The following is a 19,874-nucleotide window of genomic DNA, read 5'->3' as shown; positions in this document are numbered from 1 at the left end:
ATGTCGAGTCAGTGATGTGTTTATTTTGTAAACAATAAATCAAATACATAATATAATAGTCTATAATCCGAAGACTTAATCAGCCACATTTATAACATGTTGTATTTTATAGTGGCATGAGCAAGATGTTCTTGGTAAAGCCTACTACCTAAAGCTGCCGTGGAAGGCTGTTTAATGTCGAGGTTAAAAGTAGTTTTAACTTGAAATGATGTAAAGTATTGTGGCAGTATTTTGCGAGCCACATGGTGGTACAATTTGCTATACAATTGCCTGTATACATATTTATATTCTTGCAGATTCAGGGATTCAAATATATCATCAAACAGGTTCCTTATTGCCAGTGCCTGTTGAAGACTATACATTTTTGCAAATATATTTTATGGACAATTCAGCAAGAGAAGTCGATCAGCGTTGCGCACACAACAACTCAGTTCACTCACAAAGAGATCCATTGTGATGAACAACTTCAAACATTTTTCCTTCAACACAATGAATTAGTTGCATTAGACCGATGCATTAGACCGCATGCCATCAGATAATCACAAAATTGTCATCAGAGTCGATAAGGCGCCTGCAGGACAGTGAAATGATTGAATCCTATGAAATAAACACTATTATGAAAATATATTTTGTTTTTTTTTAAATTAGTGAAGTCCTTTTCAGGTATAGTGAGATCAGGAAATTATAGATTCATTTTTATATGGAGGATATTTATAGATTCCAATTCAAATTGAATAGGGACTCATACATAACTCAGCTATACAAAATAAAGTAGAGCATCATTGCTACGCGAAAGCGGTACGAAGTTCGCTGGGTCAGCTAGCTGACCGCTGACTGAGCTGTTGTTATAAAAAATATACATAGGATTGTTAGTCCAATATGTGGACTCATATACTGGTATGCTAGGCTATACTCAAATGCTGGGTATCATTATGGCTGTTTGCTGAACCTCTATTTATCCTACCATTATACCTCTATTTTTACAATGAGTGTATAGGTAAACAGTTATAAGTCACTATATTTTCAAGAGACGTGCTGTGACTGGTGACCCATTTTAAGCTGCGTAATTCCTAAAGCCGATATTCGTGGTGCAACCAGTTGAACCGGTCTTGGGTAGCTGATGAGTTCGTCAACCGTTTGCGACACCATTGGGCTGCTGAGTCAACACAAACTCTCTAATGTGACCGTGAATTATCAGATAATCACGTTAAGAACCTTCGTTTGAAAATTTGTTTTTTTTTTTAATAATATAATAATAGCTATATATTTCCTTGAGTTGTAACCCTTTTTTTTTTTTTCAGGGGTGAATATCATCCAATCACTTCTCCCACCTTGGGCGAGGCGGGAGGGAGTGTCAGACTCTTACTGACTAAAAACCACCCCGTTCCTTCTCCTGCTTTTCGAGCCGGAGCCCCGGTAAACCCGCTAGGTAGTCCGCAGCTCCGGATCAGGCATCAGCCCTGCTGGGCCTTATCTGTGGTGGTCTGATGGCTCTTTGAGGCGCGCGCGGAACGCTACGCGCCGTACGCACGGGTCTGGTTCTGTTCGGCCGGTGAGCTACCCTTACTCGCCGCCCGCAGGCCCGCACTTACGGTGGCCGGAGATCGTCCCGCGATCCCCGACGCCCGGAGTGTCTCTCGCGACGGCTGGGGCGTGAGGAGGTTTGTTCTCTCACGCGCCCCGCCTCCTCCTTAGCTAGCATGACTGCTTCGCAGAAAGAGGAGACGGCATCCCAGTCCCTCTCGCTCCGCACCATGGCCTGAACCAGTGCCGGGCGCGAGAGGTCGCCGTCGCCGACCACATCCCTGAGGACTTGGCGGTGCTCAGCCCACGCAGGGCACACCGCCACCGTATGTTCTACCGTGTCCTCCGGGCTGTCCTCGCAGTGATGACACCCGGGCGTTTCCTCCCGCCCAATAAAGAACAGGAACCTACCGAAACTTGAGTTGTAACGCTAAGCTATTATTAATTTTGGTTCTTACTAGTTGTCAATGAGCAGACCTTAATACGTAGTGTAAAGCCTCGTCTCTACTAGGAGCATTTGTCGAGCGACATGTGTCTCCAGAGACATCGTACATGGCCCAAGTCGCCAGATGTATTGTCTCCGTCCACATCACTTCAGTTGAACTTATTATGTCTCCGGAAGAGTTGGCGTTGTATAGTTAAATGCATCAAGAACAAAATATGAAGAGAAGAAGTGGATTAAACAGAATTAAAATATTACTTTATAATCCGTCCACACTCTGTGACTGATCTTCATCGACTGTTCGACAAGGAACAGTTTCAACTATGTCGCAGCAATATCGCGCGACGTCGCCCGTTGTAACCAGGAACACATGTTCCTAGTGGGGACGACGCTTAATAATACAAATGTACCTACCTTCTTAAAGGAAATTCAAACGCATCTTTAGTTGTCTACAAAACAAAACACATATCAGACGAAGCCTTCACGCATGATCTTCATTATCATAAAAACAAAAGTGATATATTCCAAAACTCACGAACTCGTAAAAATGTTGTGCAGTTGACGCAGACCGTTCTAGCAAACTGTACTATAGCTAGGTACGCACGCGTGCCACGGATGTACGCTACTGGAGATTGCTTGCTCGTAAAACTATCAAATATAAAAAAAAAAAAACTTTAAATTCACGCCTTGTTTTATGCTGATGCAGGTACTACGGCCGTAGAGTACCCCAAGCAAAATAACAAAAAAGTTTTTAGTCCGGCACTAAATGTAAAATCTTTTAATAGCTATAGTTAAACAGTATTGGGTTTCTAAGTACTTTTCCCTTTGGTAATGATGAGAAAGAATGTTTTGGAGGTTGTAATATTTAATAAGATTGTTTTACACTTTTGTACTAGTATATAGATACAGACTACCTATCCATAAATAAGGGAGAGAAAGATAAATTACTCGATTTTTTCATATCGCCTCCGCTTCATCTACATTCATCAATATCTTGCTCATGAATAGGCTTTTAACTTGACCTTTTCTCAATACAAGACCTATTTTGGTCGACGTATTTCGTATAATATCAAGACTTATCCAAATATTAATATTTTTCTCAGTAACTCGAGTATACTATTAATAATCTTCAGTGCAAGGTACTCTTTGCATTTGTTTGCAATCCACCTCGAACCAGCGAGCTGATAAACGCTCCTACCTTCTCCGTGTCAGAAAACACTGTAGTGCAATAGTTTCAGGCTGATTGACAATGATGATGTAAGATGCCTTTAGGCAAAAATATTTTATTAGCTTAGTTGTTCAAGAGGAGGTGAGGAGCGTGAGGGAACGAGCCTCCTCACGTCGAAGCCGTCGTGAGAAACACTTTGGGCATCAGGGATGCGGGACGATCTCCGGCCACTGTAAGTGCGGGTCTGCGGACAGCGAGTAGGGGTAGCTTGCCGCCCGACCAGAACCAGACCCGTGCGTACGACGAGAGCCATCAGACCATAAATAAATACTTATATAGAATTATATAGAATATATATTATATAGAATAAATAGTAGATAATAATAACCTTGTATAACAATGCGGCGCAACACCCACAGTCAAACCGCTAAACCGGTTTTGTGGGAAATTGTCATAAATATAATGCTGTATTTCTTTTATATAAATAAATAAATAAATAAATAAATAAATAGACCACCACAGATGGGGCCCAGTAGGGCTGTCGCCTGATCCGGAGCTGCGGACTACCTAGCGGGTTTACCTGGGCTCCGGCTCGAAAAGCAGGAGTAGGACCGGGGTGGTTTTTTTTAGCTTAGTTGACTACACTAGTAGCACTATCCAGCTTGTTTGTACGTTCATGTAACATACGTAGCCAATGTAATAAGGCAGAACAGAAAACAAACGTTTCCCTGGGAGTACATTTCAGTTACGTCGAAGGTTGGTCGTTGTGACTTTTACATAACACAGGGAACCGACAGACTGAGTTATTTATAGAAAAAAAACAGTAGGAGCTTTTCGGGTATTGAATGAAACTAATCATCACATCATTAGTCGTTTGTTTCGGAACTACAACATAAATTCAAAATTATACCTAAGCCCCCTGCGAGGAATATACTTACTCTAATGTGACTTAATTCTAAAGTCAGTGCTGAAATGAGGAATCATTTCAAAAAATCAAATTCGTCAATAACTAATTTGACCTAACTCGGAAATCGAACCCTAGATCCATTGTTTGATTACTCAGACTACTCAATCAACTCAGTACAGACACATTTAATGATTACTTAAACTATTCCTTAGTAACAATTTGTTCTGAAAACAATAGCTGATGACTGGGTTAAGTAACCATTAAACGACTGAATACGACGCTTAGAGCAGATAGTCGATCAGTGTTATTCCCTTTGATATTTATAGAAGCCGATTTCATCCCTTTCCACGTTACTATGGTAACATCATATCATTATGTTCAATAAATTGTCCACTATTGACAAAATCTTTCAAAACTAGTCCCAGTTTGGGCTCCATTTACTTTATAACTCATGCCATACTGCCATAGCAACAAGCTTCCACATGATTTCTCCATTATTAGATTTTTTCTATATTTATAGAACTTACCTACCATTTGTAAAAATATCTTCTTTTCTTTTGAGGGGTAAATCATCCAATGGCTTCTCGTCTTGAGCGAGGCAAGAGGGAGTGTCAGACTCTTACTGCCTAAAAACCACCCCGTTCCTACTCCTGCTTTTTGACCCGGAGCCCCGGTAAACCCTCGGTAAGCCGCCAGTCAGTCCGCAGGTCCGGGAAATATATGTACATGCTCTAGATATCTACATAATGAAATAATAATGCTATATAGTTTTGGACAGTTCTACGTAATATGAGTATTAATTCATAGTTCTTAATATTTAGGGGAAGATAATTAGTGATCAAGAATCAGAATCAGTGTCATATATTTAGCTAGGAGATGCTATTACTATTTATAAGACCTAGAAGTCTGCCTCATGTTCAACAATAGTCCTGGAATCAACTGGATCTCTAAAACAATTACAGCATACAGTGTAAGATATCAGTTACACTTTTGTTTAAATAGAGGTGCATTGCATGTTTACCTTTCATTGCTCGAACATTTTGGTAAGGCTTCTCTTAAATGGTAGTTGTCAACCATTGTTATATGTAATTTTAATTATGTTGTTGTATGTAAGTGTGGAAGAGTCATGCTACGGCACTAATTGACCGGCTAGACCGGAATGTACCACGGCCTTACAGAAAACCGTCGTTAAACACCGCTTGCGTTTTGTTTCATTGTGTGAGTGAAGTTACCGGAGGGCCAATTACCTGCTTTCCTAATCTTTCCAATCCCTGATTCCCTAACCACCCTTAAATTCCTAATTCCCAAAAGGCCGGTAACGCACTTGTATTGCTTTGCTTACCAACAGTATCGGCGGCGGCGGCGGAAAGAAAAGAAAAAAATGCTAGGAAGAAACACAACTTATATTTCAATCAAATATATTCCAATGTCACTTATCTTGAAACATACTCGTATATCTAAAATATAAAATAGATGTAACTAAAGAACACAATACATTATCAATTATAATCAGTCATTCGATCACTCAACATTTTATACTATTTAAACTAATATATTAATTAGTACCATTATTTTTTAAAAATACAACATTGGAATGGATACAGTAAGAAACAGTGTATTTAAAGAATAATGAGTAAGAATTACTAAGGCAGTTTTATGAACGTAAAAAAAAAATATAAAAAAATGACAAACAAAACAGACCGTCATGTCAACACTTGACGTGTAATTGACCGAATACGCAATGGTGGATGTTCGCGGCTCTATTTATTCCATAGTGTATTCTTTTTTTAAATAGCCTTGCACAATAATTGGTAGCTATTACAACCAATGTATCCGGCCGCAATGAAAATGATTTTAATCGGATAAAAATTTAAACCTAGAACGTAGTCCGTTCGAAAATTAAAACGAAATCGTTATTATGGCACTGTTTTTTGTTTTAGGCAGATTGGCTTCTGTGCCAGTCTCCATTACTTGTCACGTTCATTGTGGAAACGTATGTATTGGTGTATCCCTAGAAACTTATACTTGTTTACTGCCCAGAGAAAATTAGTGCTAAGGAGCTTCTCGGTGTTCAATACACCGTGAGTTCAATACTTTGTAACACAAAATATTTGGTCGCTGTATGCAGTACGAACTACTTACTTACTTAAACTAATTAAAACTATCACTTAAAACAATTTATGCTAGGAAATGCACAGTTACAATATCGTCACGTTGCAAAAAACACTTTCGTTATTTTGTAAAACAGTCATGCGCTTTGTTCGTTAGTTAACTCGAGGTCATAAAATTATATCTACGTTTATTTAATATTAATACTGCTATACAATATAATTAAAAGTAATGTTAAAAAAAACTATAACGAATTATAACAAAAAAAAACAAGTCTTCAATTTTACGGGCAGTAGTTTTCTGAGAGATATCTTTATTACGACTATAATAATGAAAATTTCATAATTTCAACACTTTTACTGGGATCAGTAAATATTTTTATGTTATCGCACCTATATTTATTGTTATTAAAATAGTATAAGTAGACACTAAACGATAACAATTAAGGTGGAACTATGCATTGTGAACTATCGTTCGTGTTGTGGTATTTTCTGTTCACTTGATTTCTTTTATGGCCTTCCTTATTCCACGAGTCCCTTTTGAGCTATATGCTACTTGTCTATACATATAGGTACGTAGCATTCTTCCATATAAAGACCACGTTCACACTACACGTACGTGTCCCTTCATCTCTTGTACGAAAAACGAATCGTATCGTACAACACACGAGGCTACGGCATCAGAATATAATGTTCCGTGTGAATACGGCCTTACAACAGCTGATTCCACCCTGACTGCTTGCGAGAAATATCACAAAAAGTAAGAATGAATATAAAATACAAAACTAGATGTTACAGAATCATATTCAAAGGCCTTCGGAGGTATTACGTGTTGTATAGGTAGATAATTCTAGCTACCCGACTCCAAAGTTATAGGGGAAGTCAGCTCAAAGCGGCCACCTTAACTTTGAGTTTAAAAAAAAGCCATTGAACGAAAGATTTTTAAAGAGAATTTTATACTAGCTAGTCGAGAATTTATCGAATTTTTGTAATGGCCAATTGAAATTTGCGTAAGTTGAATAATAATCATATGATTTGCAGATTACGAAAACTTGTCATAAAACCGCTTTGCCCGAGTGGTCGCCCAAAGCGGCCACGGGGGTAAGGGCAACGTGGCCACCCCAAAAGTTTTTAAGCAATGAATTGTTTTTATTGGAAAATACCGTGATTGACAAAATAAAAATGCAAAATTAAAAATCAACACATATAATTCACATAAAAAAAAATCAACAACATTTTACCTATTTTAATCACAGTCAGTCATAAAAGTAATTTATAAAAATCGATATACTTGGGATTTGTTGAAGCCTCGAGCTCTGGCTATGGATGTGGGTTCTGGTTGTCGCAAGGTCAAATTAGGATGACGCATGATGAAGCCTTTATAAAAATAGTGTCCAGCCGTTTCATTTTTAAAAGGATGTGGAATATGGTTTGATTCAGCATATTGAAACTTAAGCTGCAAAAAATCTTCCTTTGTGAGGCCAAAAAAGAGGTTGTCCATATGAAACAAATACTCTCCTTCTTCCTGTTGTGGTGTAAACAAAATAAATAAGAATTATATCTATGCAGCGATAATATGAAAGTAAGGGCAAAGCGGTCAGTTGACCGCTTTGCCCGGGCCGCTTTGCCTTTTTCAACCATTTTATTTAAAAATATATTTTCACTCACATTATTAACTATATTTCGAAGCAAATACCACACAAAAAAGGCAAAATAGATAAGTAACGTTAAACGTGCAATAAAAGCATTTTAATATAAATAGTTTTGGCCAAAACAGGTTGAACTTACCTCGTATTATTTTAACAAAACGCACAAAAAAATATTTGTCGTTACTAGAACCACGCGTTCGTTCTCCTTCCTGAAAATGAGTGACTGGCGCGGGGAGGGAGGTTTGGTTATACGTACGGAAAGGCAACGGTGCGCTATCATTAAAAATAACCGAAAAATTAAGAGTGGCCGCTTTGCCTCCTATGGCCGCTTTGAGCTGACTTCCCCTATTTCAATCATGATTATTCGCGTTGAGATCACTGAAACTACATTACGAACTTATTGCACAATAAAAATTGTGCCTAAATCAAACACCGGGACAGCACCATCGATTTACTAGATATTATAATCGAGTAGGCACTCGTATTGTCAGCGTCATTAGGCTGATATTCCATTGTCGATGTTGTGGCATAAAACTATTTCTGTTTACGTACTTAGTATGTATTGTATTAATGTAAATTGCACTATAACCGATGTGTACGCTGTTCAAAAGATTCGTCCATCTCTTTATGAGTTCAAACTATTATAATAAAGTTAATTAATTTCCTTTTAATTAATATCATTACGATCAATTAGTAATACCTAGCATTATTTAGCGAGTATGAATAAATTATCACGTGACTAAATTAGTTCTAAGTACTTGTATCCAATTTGTTCTCGTAGAAGCCTTATTTTCTCCGGAGAAATCGGTTCTCCGGTTACTTTCCCTAATTACCTACCTACTAAAGTTAATAATAATGTTAATATGTACCAAACTCTTAAGTAATTGTCGTGTATTAAGTAAGTATTAGAGTTAAAACGTGAACTCAAATAATAATTAGAGTTTGAAGCTGCGATTTAGGAACGTTGTCACACGACAAACGTGTCATCGGATTACAGGATTTCCCGACCTTGTATGCCAGGACCGTCCTCTCGTGTACTGGTACGGCGGCACTTAAACTCTTGTTGATCCCGTAAAATGACTTCAAATTACGTTCTTAAAGCAAACTTTTAAACAGCGTACACATTATGACGAACATTATAGCAACGTGTGTTTATTGACTAAGATCTTTCTTCTAGTGAAGCGTATGGGGATGAGGCGTCGTTTCTTCTTAGCACCCAATTGCTGGAGCAGATTCTTGGCTTCGGCGAGAGTGGCTGCGTCGGCCCCGTCTTCCACTCCGGAGATGAAGCCGCTCTCAGGCCGCGACAGCGCAGGAGTGTTGGCGGGCAGAAGAGAGAACCATCGGTCTATCTTTGCAGACGAGGACAACTGTTGTATAACAAACAAAAGCACAATTAGATCCACAATAAAGGCACGAGAGTACGAACATGACATCATAAAAATAAACATTGTTTAATTAATTTTAGCATATCGCTGTTATTTTCATAACGTTTATGAAAATTCGCCAAGCACGATCGCAATGTTACGCCATTGGGATGTTTTTATATCTAATTGGCATGTGCTTCGTATTTTCCCAATAAATTGATTCATTTGTCCTGTAAACAAAATGATGTGAAGCATTCATTGGAATTGGTATAAATCGTGATAAATAGACGTTGTTTAGTACGCGCTTTGTGTTTTTTATGTTTCTGTTATATTTGCTGATTTGCATATCAATTAAGAATCAGTATGTATAATAATGATTATCGTTTAATAATTACAATTGTATATTGAAAGACTTGGTAAATCAATTGAAACTCCGAGGTGTTCCATTCGTACATAGGTACGGTTAGGATCAAACTAGTTTCCTTATTTAGTCAAGTAACCAAACTAAAAAATACTTAGTTTTCTTAAATATTTATGTACCAGATACGATGGTGGTAGTATAAACAAATCAAGTTTTGTTGATGTAGGACGCTCGTGTTTCAGCAATAGTTTATTTCTCAACAAGACAAGCACGTGCTAAGTCAAGTCTAGTTATCTGAACAAGTTTTCCATATAATGTAATTAAACCTTCTTTATTATATCCTCGGTGCAGGAGTGGCTGCCATCTGCTGTCCATGATCCAGTCGTGGAACATCTTTGGGGGGGGGGGGGGCGTTAAAAGTCAAAATTATTGTTGTTTTCTAAAATCGTCCTGAAACTCGTTAAACCGTTTAGCATCAACTTTAATGAAACTATAATATTAGTTGAAATATCCTATTTATGTCGGTCATGTCGAAGTTTTACTCCCAAATCCCAGTTAGATCGTATAGTTGGTTGCAATGCAATTGCTGTCCCATCAAATGGGGTGAGCACCCCTATTTCTATAAAACCCTGTATCTATCTCTATAGTGAATTAGCAATCATCGGATAACCTAGAAAGACATGAACATTCAATTTACCAATCACTAATGAGCCAGTGAAATCAATTTAAGTTTCTGTTTCACTTTAATGCTCAACGAAAAAGTTGTAATATTGCTTACATTCCATTTTCTTTCAACGTATCGTATCTACCTATAAAGTCTTCGTTTGTGTTTCACAATTTGACAGTTGTTATTGTTCCTGCCATACTTTCTTCTTCGAAACTTAAATGGAATAATATTAAAAACTTTGTATACGACGTGCATGAAGTTTCGTTGGCACCTGTCGTAAAGTTTGCGTGTGATTTTCTTTTTAAACAAAATGAAAACTCGTACATATTTGCTTATTGAAAATGTATAAAATTTTCTCTTTACGTCATGTCTTTTAATCCCAGTTTCATAGTGCATAGTAATAGTATATGCTCTCTGCCAGTTAAGTTTTCCAAACGTCCAATACAATTGCAAAGTTCGTCCTCTTTATAAATAAGAAGGATTTTATTGTTTTAGATGTTTCATTTTAGTCAGACACCCACAGTTTCATAAACATTTTTGGAAGTCCAAACAAAAATGGAAGTTACAGGTTAATTTTAGCCATAGAATATTTTGGTAGCTTCGTAAAATATGTTTATCTAACCTTTGCTGGAAAAAAATTCTTGTAAGTAATAAAATGTTACACTTATTCTAGTAATAATATGACATACATATTTCTCAGAGTAGATTACACGAGGTAACTTTGGCACGTGGGTAGGTCCCAGCTGTTTCTTAATCAACAGCTATGTAGTAGTACGGCTTTGATTACATCTCGAGGCTAATGGATTTCATAAGAGAATAAACAATATTAATGTAAGAATAATTACCAAAGCTAGTTTTGTTATAACAACCGTGTTCAATGTATAGGTTTTGCGAATGCCGAATGCCGAAATAATATACACATGAGTGTATATTATTTCGGCATTATGAATTGATTATATTTCGTTTTTGTGTGTTGTGCTTGGTATAGCCTGAAGGCATAGGCAAAATTGTGTAATAGTTACATTGAAGTTATGTTCGTTACAGAGAACATACATAGGTTGTTGATTTTTAGGTTTGCGATTCCACACAAAGGAAACTATGGGATTTTACTGTGACTTCGCCGTCCATCTATCAATCAGGAGGTTGTAAAATATCTTACAGCTGAGCAAACATGTCCGTATATTGGGCTAGAGTCATCGTACTCATGAAAAACAAAAAATAAAAAACATTGTTATCATTGGCCTTGCATGAATTCTGACTTAGCACTTTTGTAGACAGGTTATTTTATTAAAAACTGGCAAATCGCTAAAGCGCTAAGCCCACAAAAATGTGTTTTCTCTTTTTTTGTATTTTCATCGAAAGTACTGAGCTCATGTTTTCAATATTTAATCCTGCTAGCGAGCAACCGATGGAAATAGGCAAGTTTAAAGCGAAAGTGATTTTGTGTGTTTTTTTACGATGCAATGCATCGATTTTAGGCTTTGATAGTTGCATCTGGAGATAGGACACAGAACTCACAGTCTATCTAGACAGTGAGTGCTGAACATATTGTCATATTTATACCAGGTACAACAATCCCAGATTCCGTGCTGCCACGAGAGTTTTCGGATACTGACTGAACTTTGAATATTAAAACAATTTTACTGTACCGTAATTTATTTACCCTGATCTTCTCCCAAAAGGTAAAACTATCGTCTTGATCACAGTAGCGTAACTATACCCATTAGGGCTCATTGCAAATCGAACTCAAAAGCCTTTTAAAATAAAAAGAAAGAAAAACGGAGTTCCTTATTTCGACTTTCGTTTCTGTTTCACTTTTTGGGACCACGTCTCATGTTTGCCTTATGCTATTTAGTTTGATTCCAAGAACTGACTGCTCTGATCGTAACTACGTGTTTGTTCTACTCGACAGAAATTACTGCAATTGATAATTTATATCACTCTGTTCATAATCTGTCTATGCCTCAGCAAAACAAAGTAATGGCCATGAGTTAACCAATCCAGTTTTACGATGAATACCAACCACTATTTCTAAATCTGAAATTTGTTTTCAACAGACTTCTGAGTGTACACAATCAATGGACGATGGACGTGGCCAATCGTAAACACATTAATCCCATTGTCTATAAACAAAGGGAAATAGTGCGGAATGGAATATGCAGCCAAGAAAAACGTAAGTTAACTTTATTTGAAACGAAAAATTGCATAACTTTTTTTTATATTTGATAGGTCGATGTTTGGCCGCTATGTCGCCTGATGGTAAGTGATGATGCGGCCTACGATGGGGCATGTCTGCCCATAAGCAACCTATTCACTCATAAAATTGTTCTTTTACTATTAATAGTAATATTAGATATATAGATTTTGGTAATTTTAAATCCAATTTCATGATTATTTACATTATTACTTGGTTTGTCTCCTTAGCTTGGTTTAATCTGAGGACGTCTGAAGGTAGATTCTACTGCATTCCACTAGATCCAACTCACACCAATTATTTTGTACCTTGTTATGGTTTATCCATCTCATCATAATGGCATCTCAAACAGTCATGTATTTGATGGTTTCACTTTGACGACGTCAAACATTTTGTTTTAGACTATTACGACTATTACTTTATTTCCAGTAGGTAAGTATTTATTCTTCGTTATATTTATAGTTTTACGTCCCTTCGAGTAAGCATCTTGTAAGCTCTGTGTTAGCAATGCAGCAATGTGTTTGCAGCATTGATATAATAACTTAAAAGTCTGATTTTTTTCTTTCTTACTGTCAAAGTTGGAAAGAGTTTTATGTGTATTATTTTCTGTGAATAATTTGGCAAATATAGTGTATTTTGATAGAAGTTTAATACGGTGCTTAATACTTTGACTGCCAACAAAAATCTGTTAAAGGCAAACCCTCCGCTTGCGCCGGTTACCCTCATGGCGTTGAATGTGTTAAATCATTTATGGAACATAATTAGGGGTTTTTCTAGAAACTTGTAAGAAATGAGCTTTAGGAATACCATAAATATCTGCATACTGCATTGAAATCAGAGTGCCAGCTAGTGCTAGTTAGATTTCCAGCTCAACATACTAATTAGAGCGAATTAGCAACATACTGCAGCACCGCTCGCGGAAATCACTTCAAAAGCTAGTTGGAAAACTAAACTTCGTAGTTATTACTACTTCTACAACTTTGTTTAATATATTTATAATTAAACCTTAAGTGCAATATTAGGTATTTTGCTATAAAATTTCAAGTTTATCATGAACTGATACTAAGATACTGAGTATTAGATACTTCAATTAGTCTTTTAGAGAATAGTAGTTCTTAGATTTTGATAATTTGAAAATGCCCTTATGGTAAGGAACGACATTTCTATGCCATTCTTATACATACATTTATAGGTATTATGAATAAAACTACGTCAATGTATAGTGTTCTTTACTTTCGTAAAGTAAACTTTGGTAATAAAAATATGTTTTTTCTGATCTGTTCTGTAATGTAGAGTATAATGTGATAAAATCAAAGTCGTGTCTTAGGGTTGTAAAAACAAACATAATGGGAGCATATTAAAACAACAATTGGTTTCGGGTTAAGCAGGTGCTATTTAATGATATTATGGAATGATAGAACAATACGGCTCGCACTGGTAGTTTCCTCCTGAATGGTTCGTGGGTTGGCTCTAATCGCAGGTGTAGGATACAATAAGATCAAAACTGCATCTAAATCGTACGAGTAAATATGGATAAACATTTCAGCTATTTTCTACTCAGTGGTTATATATTTAGACATTTATTATATTGAACATTAAATTGTTTGATCGAAACATTGACATCGCTGCTAATTAATTTTAATAATCATCATATTATTGTATAATTATCTAGAAACACATATTTTTTTTGGTATTTTTTTCATCTTTTTTTTTATCGGAGAAAGTGACTATTTTATTCCTTAACATTACTGATTACAGGATACAATTTCTAGAAACATGAATAAATTGAATAACTTTCGTAATAATATCGGAATAAGCTCACATACAGAGTTTACTTGTAATGATTATCATATAAAGTGTACGTTGATACAATAATACATTCATAAAGTGTAAAGCTAAGGGGTGGCAGTTCTGTAAGACAGGGGGTTAGATAGGATTAGGTAAAAAGCACGACAGTCTTGTTACCAGGGCACACTGCCAATATCATTTGGCGTACGAGTACTGCACACCAATCATTCTGGCAAACCCTTCTCTTCTGTGCCCTGCGTCACCCCTAACTCTGATATCATAAACCAATCTTACCAATGTCAATGTTCCTCATGCGTTGTCATTCACTTACATAGCAAACTGCTTTTTTATCATCTCACCTACTATATAAAATTCATTTATTCGGTGTGGACTGTGTGAAACATCATCCCTTCGTCTTAATCCACACCGTTACGCTTAAGTTACATGCACCATGCCCAAATATAACAATAGTATATTGACTAGATCGTTGAATTAATATTAAAAATAATGCAGATTTTGACTAGAAGATATTTCAACAATTACATTCTTATTCTACTGAAGGCGTCGGCCAGCCAACGCCTCGTGGAATTCTACCCACCATCTGAATGACGGTGGATCTCATTTACACCATGAATTCATTTAATTTTACTATAACAATCGGCTGACGTCAGTAAGCCAACAAGGCGTCTTTTACAATTTAAATTGTGATTAAAATTATACATAACATTACAGACACAAAATATATTTTGGTCCATATATTTTATTTTTGGTAAAGTTCTAAAATTGTTAATTTTATTTAATTCTCTACAAGTTACTTCGTAAGTATCATTAATCATTCTTTTGGAATCTTTGACTCACGCTTTGCATTCTTAATTTTACTTTCACCTTTCCATGAAATGTATGATTGTTTAAATACGGTACCGTAGTGATTTCGTGAAGAACATTTGACTGTCTTTTAGGAGCAAGCTTGAAAAGTTAATATTACGACAAAAACTGGCTAATATTCCATATTATAATAAACATTGTATTGAATATCTTTAAACTTACATTAAACACGAATACATTGAATATGTTGAATATATCGAAACTAATCATGCATTAACACGGACAAACTATCAATTATGATAATCACGCAACATTTATAACGCTATTGACATCAATTAATTGCAATATCATACGTAAAACGTGTCAGAAAATTCTAAGTACATTCAGTAACGAATAGGTCCATTAAATATTCTGCGACTAACATGAATGCTTGCAATCTCAATATCTATGAAGCGGAGCGTTACAATATCAAATTAATAATATTCATCAATTAGTTATGTCTTCTAAACTATTATACGATTACCACAAGGACTACATAAATCGTTGAAAGCATAAAATCCTTGCCATAGTAGACTATTACATTTTTATGGATCTTCAAGAGCATAAATATCGGCGTATAACTTGCACTTCATATTGTAACGATATGGCTCATAAAACTAAAACCTATACTTTAATGGCGATATGATAAAGGATATGTTCCGCTACTCACAAGTTCCATAACAAAAATAATAGAGATGTACAAAGAAGATGATATGTAAATAAACGTTATTTATATCTTCGTTTCCCGACCGTTTATCGCCATAGACGTTTTAGTACATGTGGCATAAGTTTGGCACCATCTTAAGTCTCAATCCTCAAACAAGAGTACTATCTACCCTAAAAAAATACAAAACAATACTATACATACAAAATATACCTACACTCTTTGTACAAAAAATGATCAAAATTAGATGTAAATACTATAGAAGATACGACTAAATATAAATAAGATTTAGGTAACTTGACTCAGATCGGTTTCAGTGCGAGGCTACTTCGTAGTGTGGCGGGTCCACTGGGCCCGCAGAGCGGACATCATCTCGCTTCGGTTTGGCACCTTCTCGCTCGTGGTGCGGGTGATGGGCGCGGCGGGGGCCAGCAATGTCCCTGGACGCTCTTGTCCGGGCACTCGCAAAGTGTGTCCCGATGAACTTGAAGGCTGAGGTTCAGCCTGTGTCTCTACAACATCCGAGGTGCTCTCCGAGGGACTCACCGGCACGATGAGCCTAACGCGTCCGTCCTCTCCGGTAGCCGTCAAGGTGCAGTTGTGCGATAGTGGCATTATGAACGGAGCTCCGTCTTCAGAGCTGGAGCCGTCTGGGCTCGAATCCTTTGAGGAACTCTGCTGGCTGTTACTGTACAGCGAGTTTTCAGATTGGGCAACACTCATGGCTTGTGCTAAGTTGCCAAACTCTTCATTGGAACCGCCAATGTCCTTATAGCCCTGTTGGCTCAGCAGGTTTGCCAAATCGGTGTTACTGTAGTGGCTCGCGAGCGGCGGGATGCTTGGGAAAGCATTGCAGTTTTGGAAGAACTGCTGGTTGTAGTTGATGGTGGGTGCTGGCTTACTTACCGGCACCGGCTCACCGCCATTTGGGAAGCCTCCCATGTTCTGGAACTTTGATATCAAGTAGTTTTGGATTTGATCATTAGTCATGCCACCAAAGCAAGGAGGAGCTGAACCGGCGCCATTAGCGGTCTCTTGTACTGGGGATGCGCAAAACGGTGAGAAATTCATGTTGTTATTATTCTCTAAGTTCTGGTTAGCCCTGGTATTCTGTGAAATCAGGTTGATAAGAGCTTCGGTGTTAGTTGGAGTACGGTTGCCGTTGCACGCCGCTGCGTTATCCGGCTTGAATGCTTCTGCATTTTTCGGAATCTAGTTAACAGAAGATAATGGTTACTAATTTTGATCAGAAAGTATGAGGATTAAATAGCCATTTATTAAATAAAAAGAAGCGTTTAAAAGGTTAAAAATAAAATCACTAAAATACTCACAAAATTATAATAACATCAACAAGCCACAAACATGCGACATTATTGTACGGCATGATAACAGCGAAGCTAAAAGTGAAGATATTTCGCGTATGTACGATGCGAATAATATGCAAATCGTGTGTGAATGTTCAAATGATTGTGGTTAAACGCGTAGTAATAAATTAAAACAAATTTACAAATCTGCGGTTACACAGCGCAGTGGAATAAAATCGTAACGTAGGTTAGGTTAGGATAGACAGTGACAAATGGCGTGTCAATCTATGGAGATTAGCGGTGAGAAACGGATGTTCACATTTGCTATGTAACAAACACGCCAATCTCGTATTTACAGTTCACTAGCTAAACGCGTTACTGTAATATATGAGACAGTTTTTAACTGAGATGTATGCAAATAAACTGTGTTTTTAGTAAGTTTTCATGAAAGAAGATGTAGAATAATATATGACAAAAAATTCTTTTAGGAATCGACGCCGACAGTTAATGAATCGAAATAAGATGGCTAATTGTTTACGTAAAAAAGAGAGTAATGCAAATAGATATGCTCTAAAACGATGTATTAATTACACGTTGATATCTATTGAAGTCTTGATATCTTTATCTTTGTTTATTCCAGTAAGAAGGAAAACAAGTTTTCAAACACTTAAAAACTTTCAAAAACTAGTATCGTACGTAATCCGTAATTTGCATACTTAATCCTATACCGATAGATAAAATGGCTATGACGAAATTTGTTAAGAAAATATGAGAGTGAAGAAAATGACACATCAATAAAATCACAATCACAACTAATTATGCAAAAAGAAAATCAGTCAGTTGGTTTTATAAAATAGGGTTTAGATTAGAATGAAAAATATTTTAAGAATACACCATATCTTTCTTAACCCCTTTTAAGAAACCCTTACAGGAAGACATAATTATAAGAAACGCTAAAAATTAATGACGAAACGCACATGCCTTTTATATATGCAAAATAAAAACACATTAGCAAACAGAGGTCACTAAAGGACGATCAATGCATTAAAAAAACGCTATAGCTATCTATATTTACCCCTTTAAATAAAAGGGACACTTATTTTACGAAAAAAAAAATTACTATAGAGCGGTTAAGTACACGCACATTTTTTCCAAAATAATAACAACTCTAGTAGTCATACTACCGCACTCAGAGATACTTAATGATTACATTAAGTATTCCTTATTTTGTATCGAAAACAATTACTAAGACTGGATTAAGTAATTAAAAATACTCTGAATACGGCCGAAGTCTACATTATCTCCATATGCTATTTTACTCTCAAAATAAAATTAAATAAAGAACTAAACTTGTAGAAATGTGCGTGTACATGTAAACGCTATATTATGCGAAATATATTAAATTAAGTAAACACTAAAATACTATAACATAACATACAATACGGATAATATGGGTTGTTGAAATGAAGGTAATGGTTCGCCTACTTATAAAACATGCTTTTCAGACTTTTAAACAAGTTATGTTATGTTATAATAAATTATACATTCCTCTTTACATCTTTCTGGGGTTCTTTTTTTCATAATATTTTTCATACCTGGGGCAAGAGCGTGAGTTGCTGAGCGCTGATTGGTCGAGAGGAGCCGCGCTCGCGATCTTGCAAGTGGGCAACCAGAGCTGCAATATGCTCAAGAAGTTCCTTATTATGCACCAGCAGTTGGTGGGTGCGAGCCTGGAAGATATAAAGTCGTGGAAAATTATATATATTTGATGAACCATACTAAAAACAATTTGCTGATGGGAGATAGTCGGTACAATTTTATAACAAACGGTAACCGATTTACGTAGAAGTGAAAAGTATAAATATTTTTTTCTCATAACTCATGATATCTAATCTCCTAATTCTTAGAAAGGGGAGTATAATACTAATAATACATACATATATACTCAATACGTAGAACTGCCCGCCTGGCAAAACGAATCCAAAGAACTAAGCTCAACAGCTACACTAAAGTAACCTATCAGGCCAATGAGCAAGGTAGATCAGGGATTAAAATGTTAGAACAACGGATTGCCATACTGTCATCGTATTCGTCCTTTTTGTTGTTTGTGCAAACAGGAGTTGAACAAAATCCCTTCAAATCGGCACAGCGCACCGTATTAATTTTTAATCCTTTCGACGTCGATTTCCAATCAAAACTTCGTACGAACCGGGCCATTTCTAAAAAAGTAATCCTGTTACGAAAAGTTTTAAACAATTGTTCACTTTGCATACGGTACCTACAAACCTACATGCTCTGGAATCATTGGAATTTAGTTTTCTACAGTTACATGTTCTTCTGTTTGTGCTACGATACAAACATCAATTTAATTCCATTTCCCAAAATTTTGGTAAACAAGCGCAAGGGAGCAAAGATGAAAAACCTCTTGAAAGTGCATTACAAAATACGTTCCGGTTTCCCAACCCCTCGGCCCGAGCAAACGGCAGTTGTTTCAATTTTATAAGTGACTGAAGCTCAGTGTTCGTACAAAATGTTTCAAGCGTAGAGATTTACTAGTTCCATTTGTATTGGTGTTGAAACGTTCTTGATAATAATGGTGATGTTAATAAAATCTCAATTCGCGTTCTCATCGATATGCATAACACGATACAATTTATGTTTCGATTTATTTATTTGAAGACTGAAAGAATAATACTGTCTATCATTATCACCCTACGCAAGATGTTTATCAAACACGTTTATATGTGTGGGCAGCTTAAAAAGAAGATATATTACACCGTATCTCATTGAAGGATCTATAAGACTCTCCTGTTTGCCTTTTCGACCTCAAATTTATGTATAGTTAAGGTTGGAGGATATATATAACT

The 19,874-nt window shown here is 36.4% G+C and overlaps 1 protein-coding gene across 3 annotated transcripts in view; it reads right to left on the bottom strand.

Annotated features, from left to right (window-relative positions):
- Positions 1 to 5,426: 5,426 nt before the first annotated feature.
- LOC118263689 (carboxyl-terminal PDZ ligand of neuronal nitric oxide synthase protein) overlaps positions 5,427 to 19,874 on the bottom strand; it is a 153,758-nt gene continuing 139,310 nt past the window's right edge. For 2 of the 3 annotated variants that reach the window (XM_035575839.2, XM_035575831.2), the window contains 2 exons: positions 18,603 to 18,737; positions 13,761 to 16,915 (listed from right to left, as the gene is read on the bottom strand). In XM_035575839.2, coding sequence (XP_035431732.2) covers positions 16,028 to 16,915; positions 18,603 to 18,737 — 1,023 coding nt within the window. In that variant the 3' untranslated portion in view covers positions 13,761 to 16,027. Of the gene's footprint in view, positions 9,169 to 13,760; positions 16,916 to 18,602; positions 18,738 to 19,874 lie in introns of those variants that run through there. The other variant, XM_035575847.2, reaches the window with a different exon arrangement.

Source organism: Spodoptera frugiperda, chromosome 25, assembly GCF_023101765.2.
Source record: "Spodoptera frugiperda isolate SF20-4 chromosome 25, AGI-APGP_CSIRO_Sfru_2.0, whole genome shotgun sequence".
In the NCBI taxonomy this organism is placed as follows: Eukaryota; Metazoa; Arthropoda; class Insecta; order Lepidoptera; family Noctuidae; genus Spodoptera; species Spodoptera frugiperda.
This window is presented reverse-complemented; position numbering and strand designations above follow the sequence as displayed.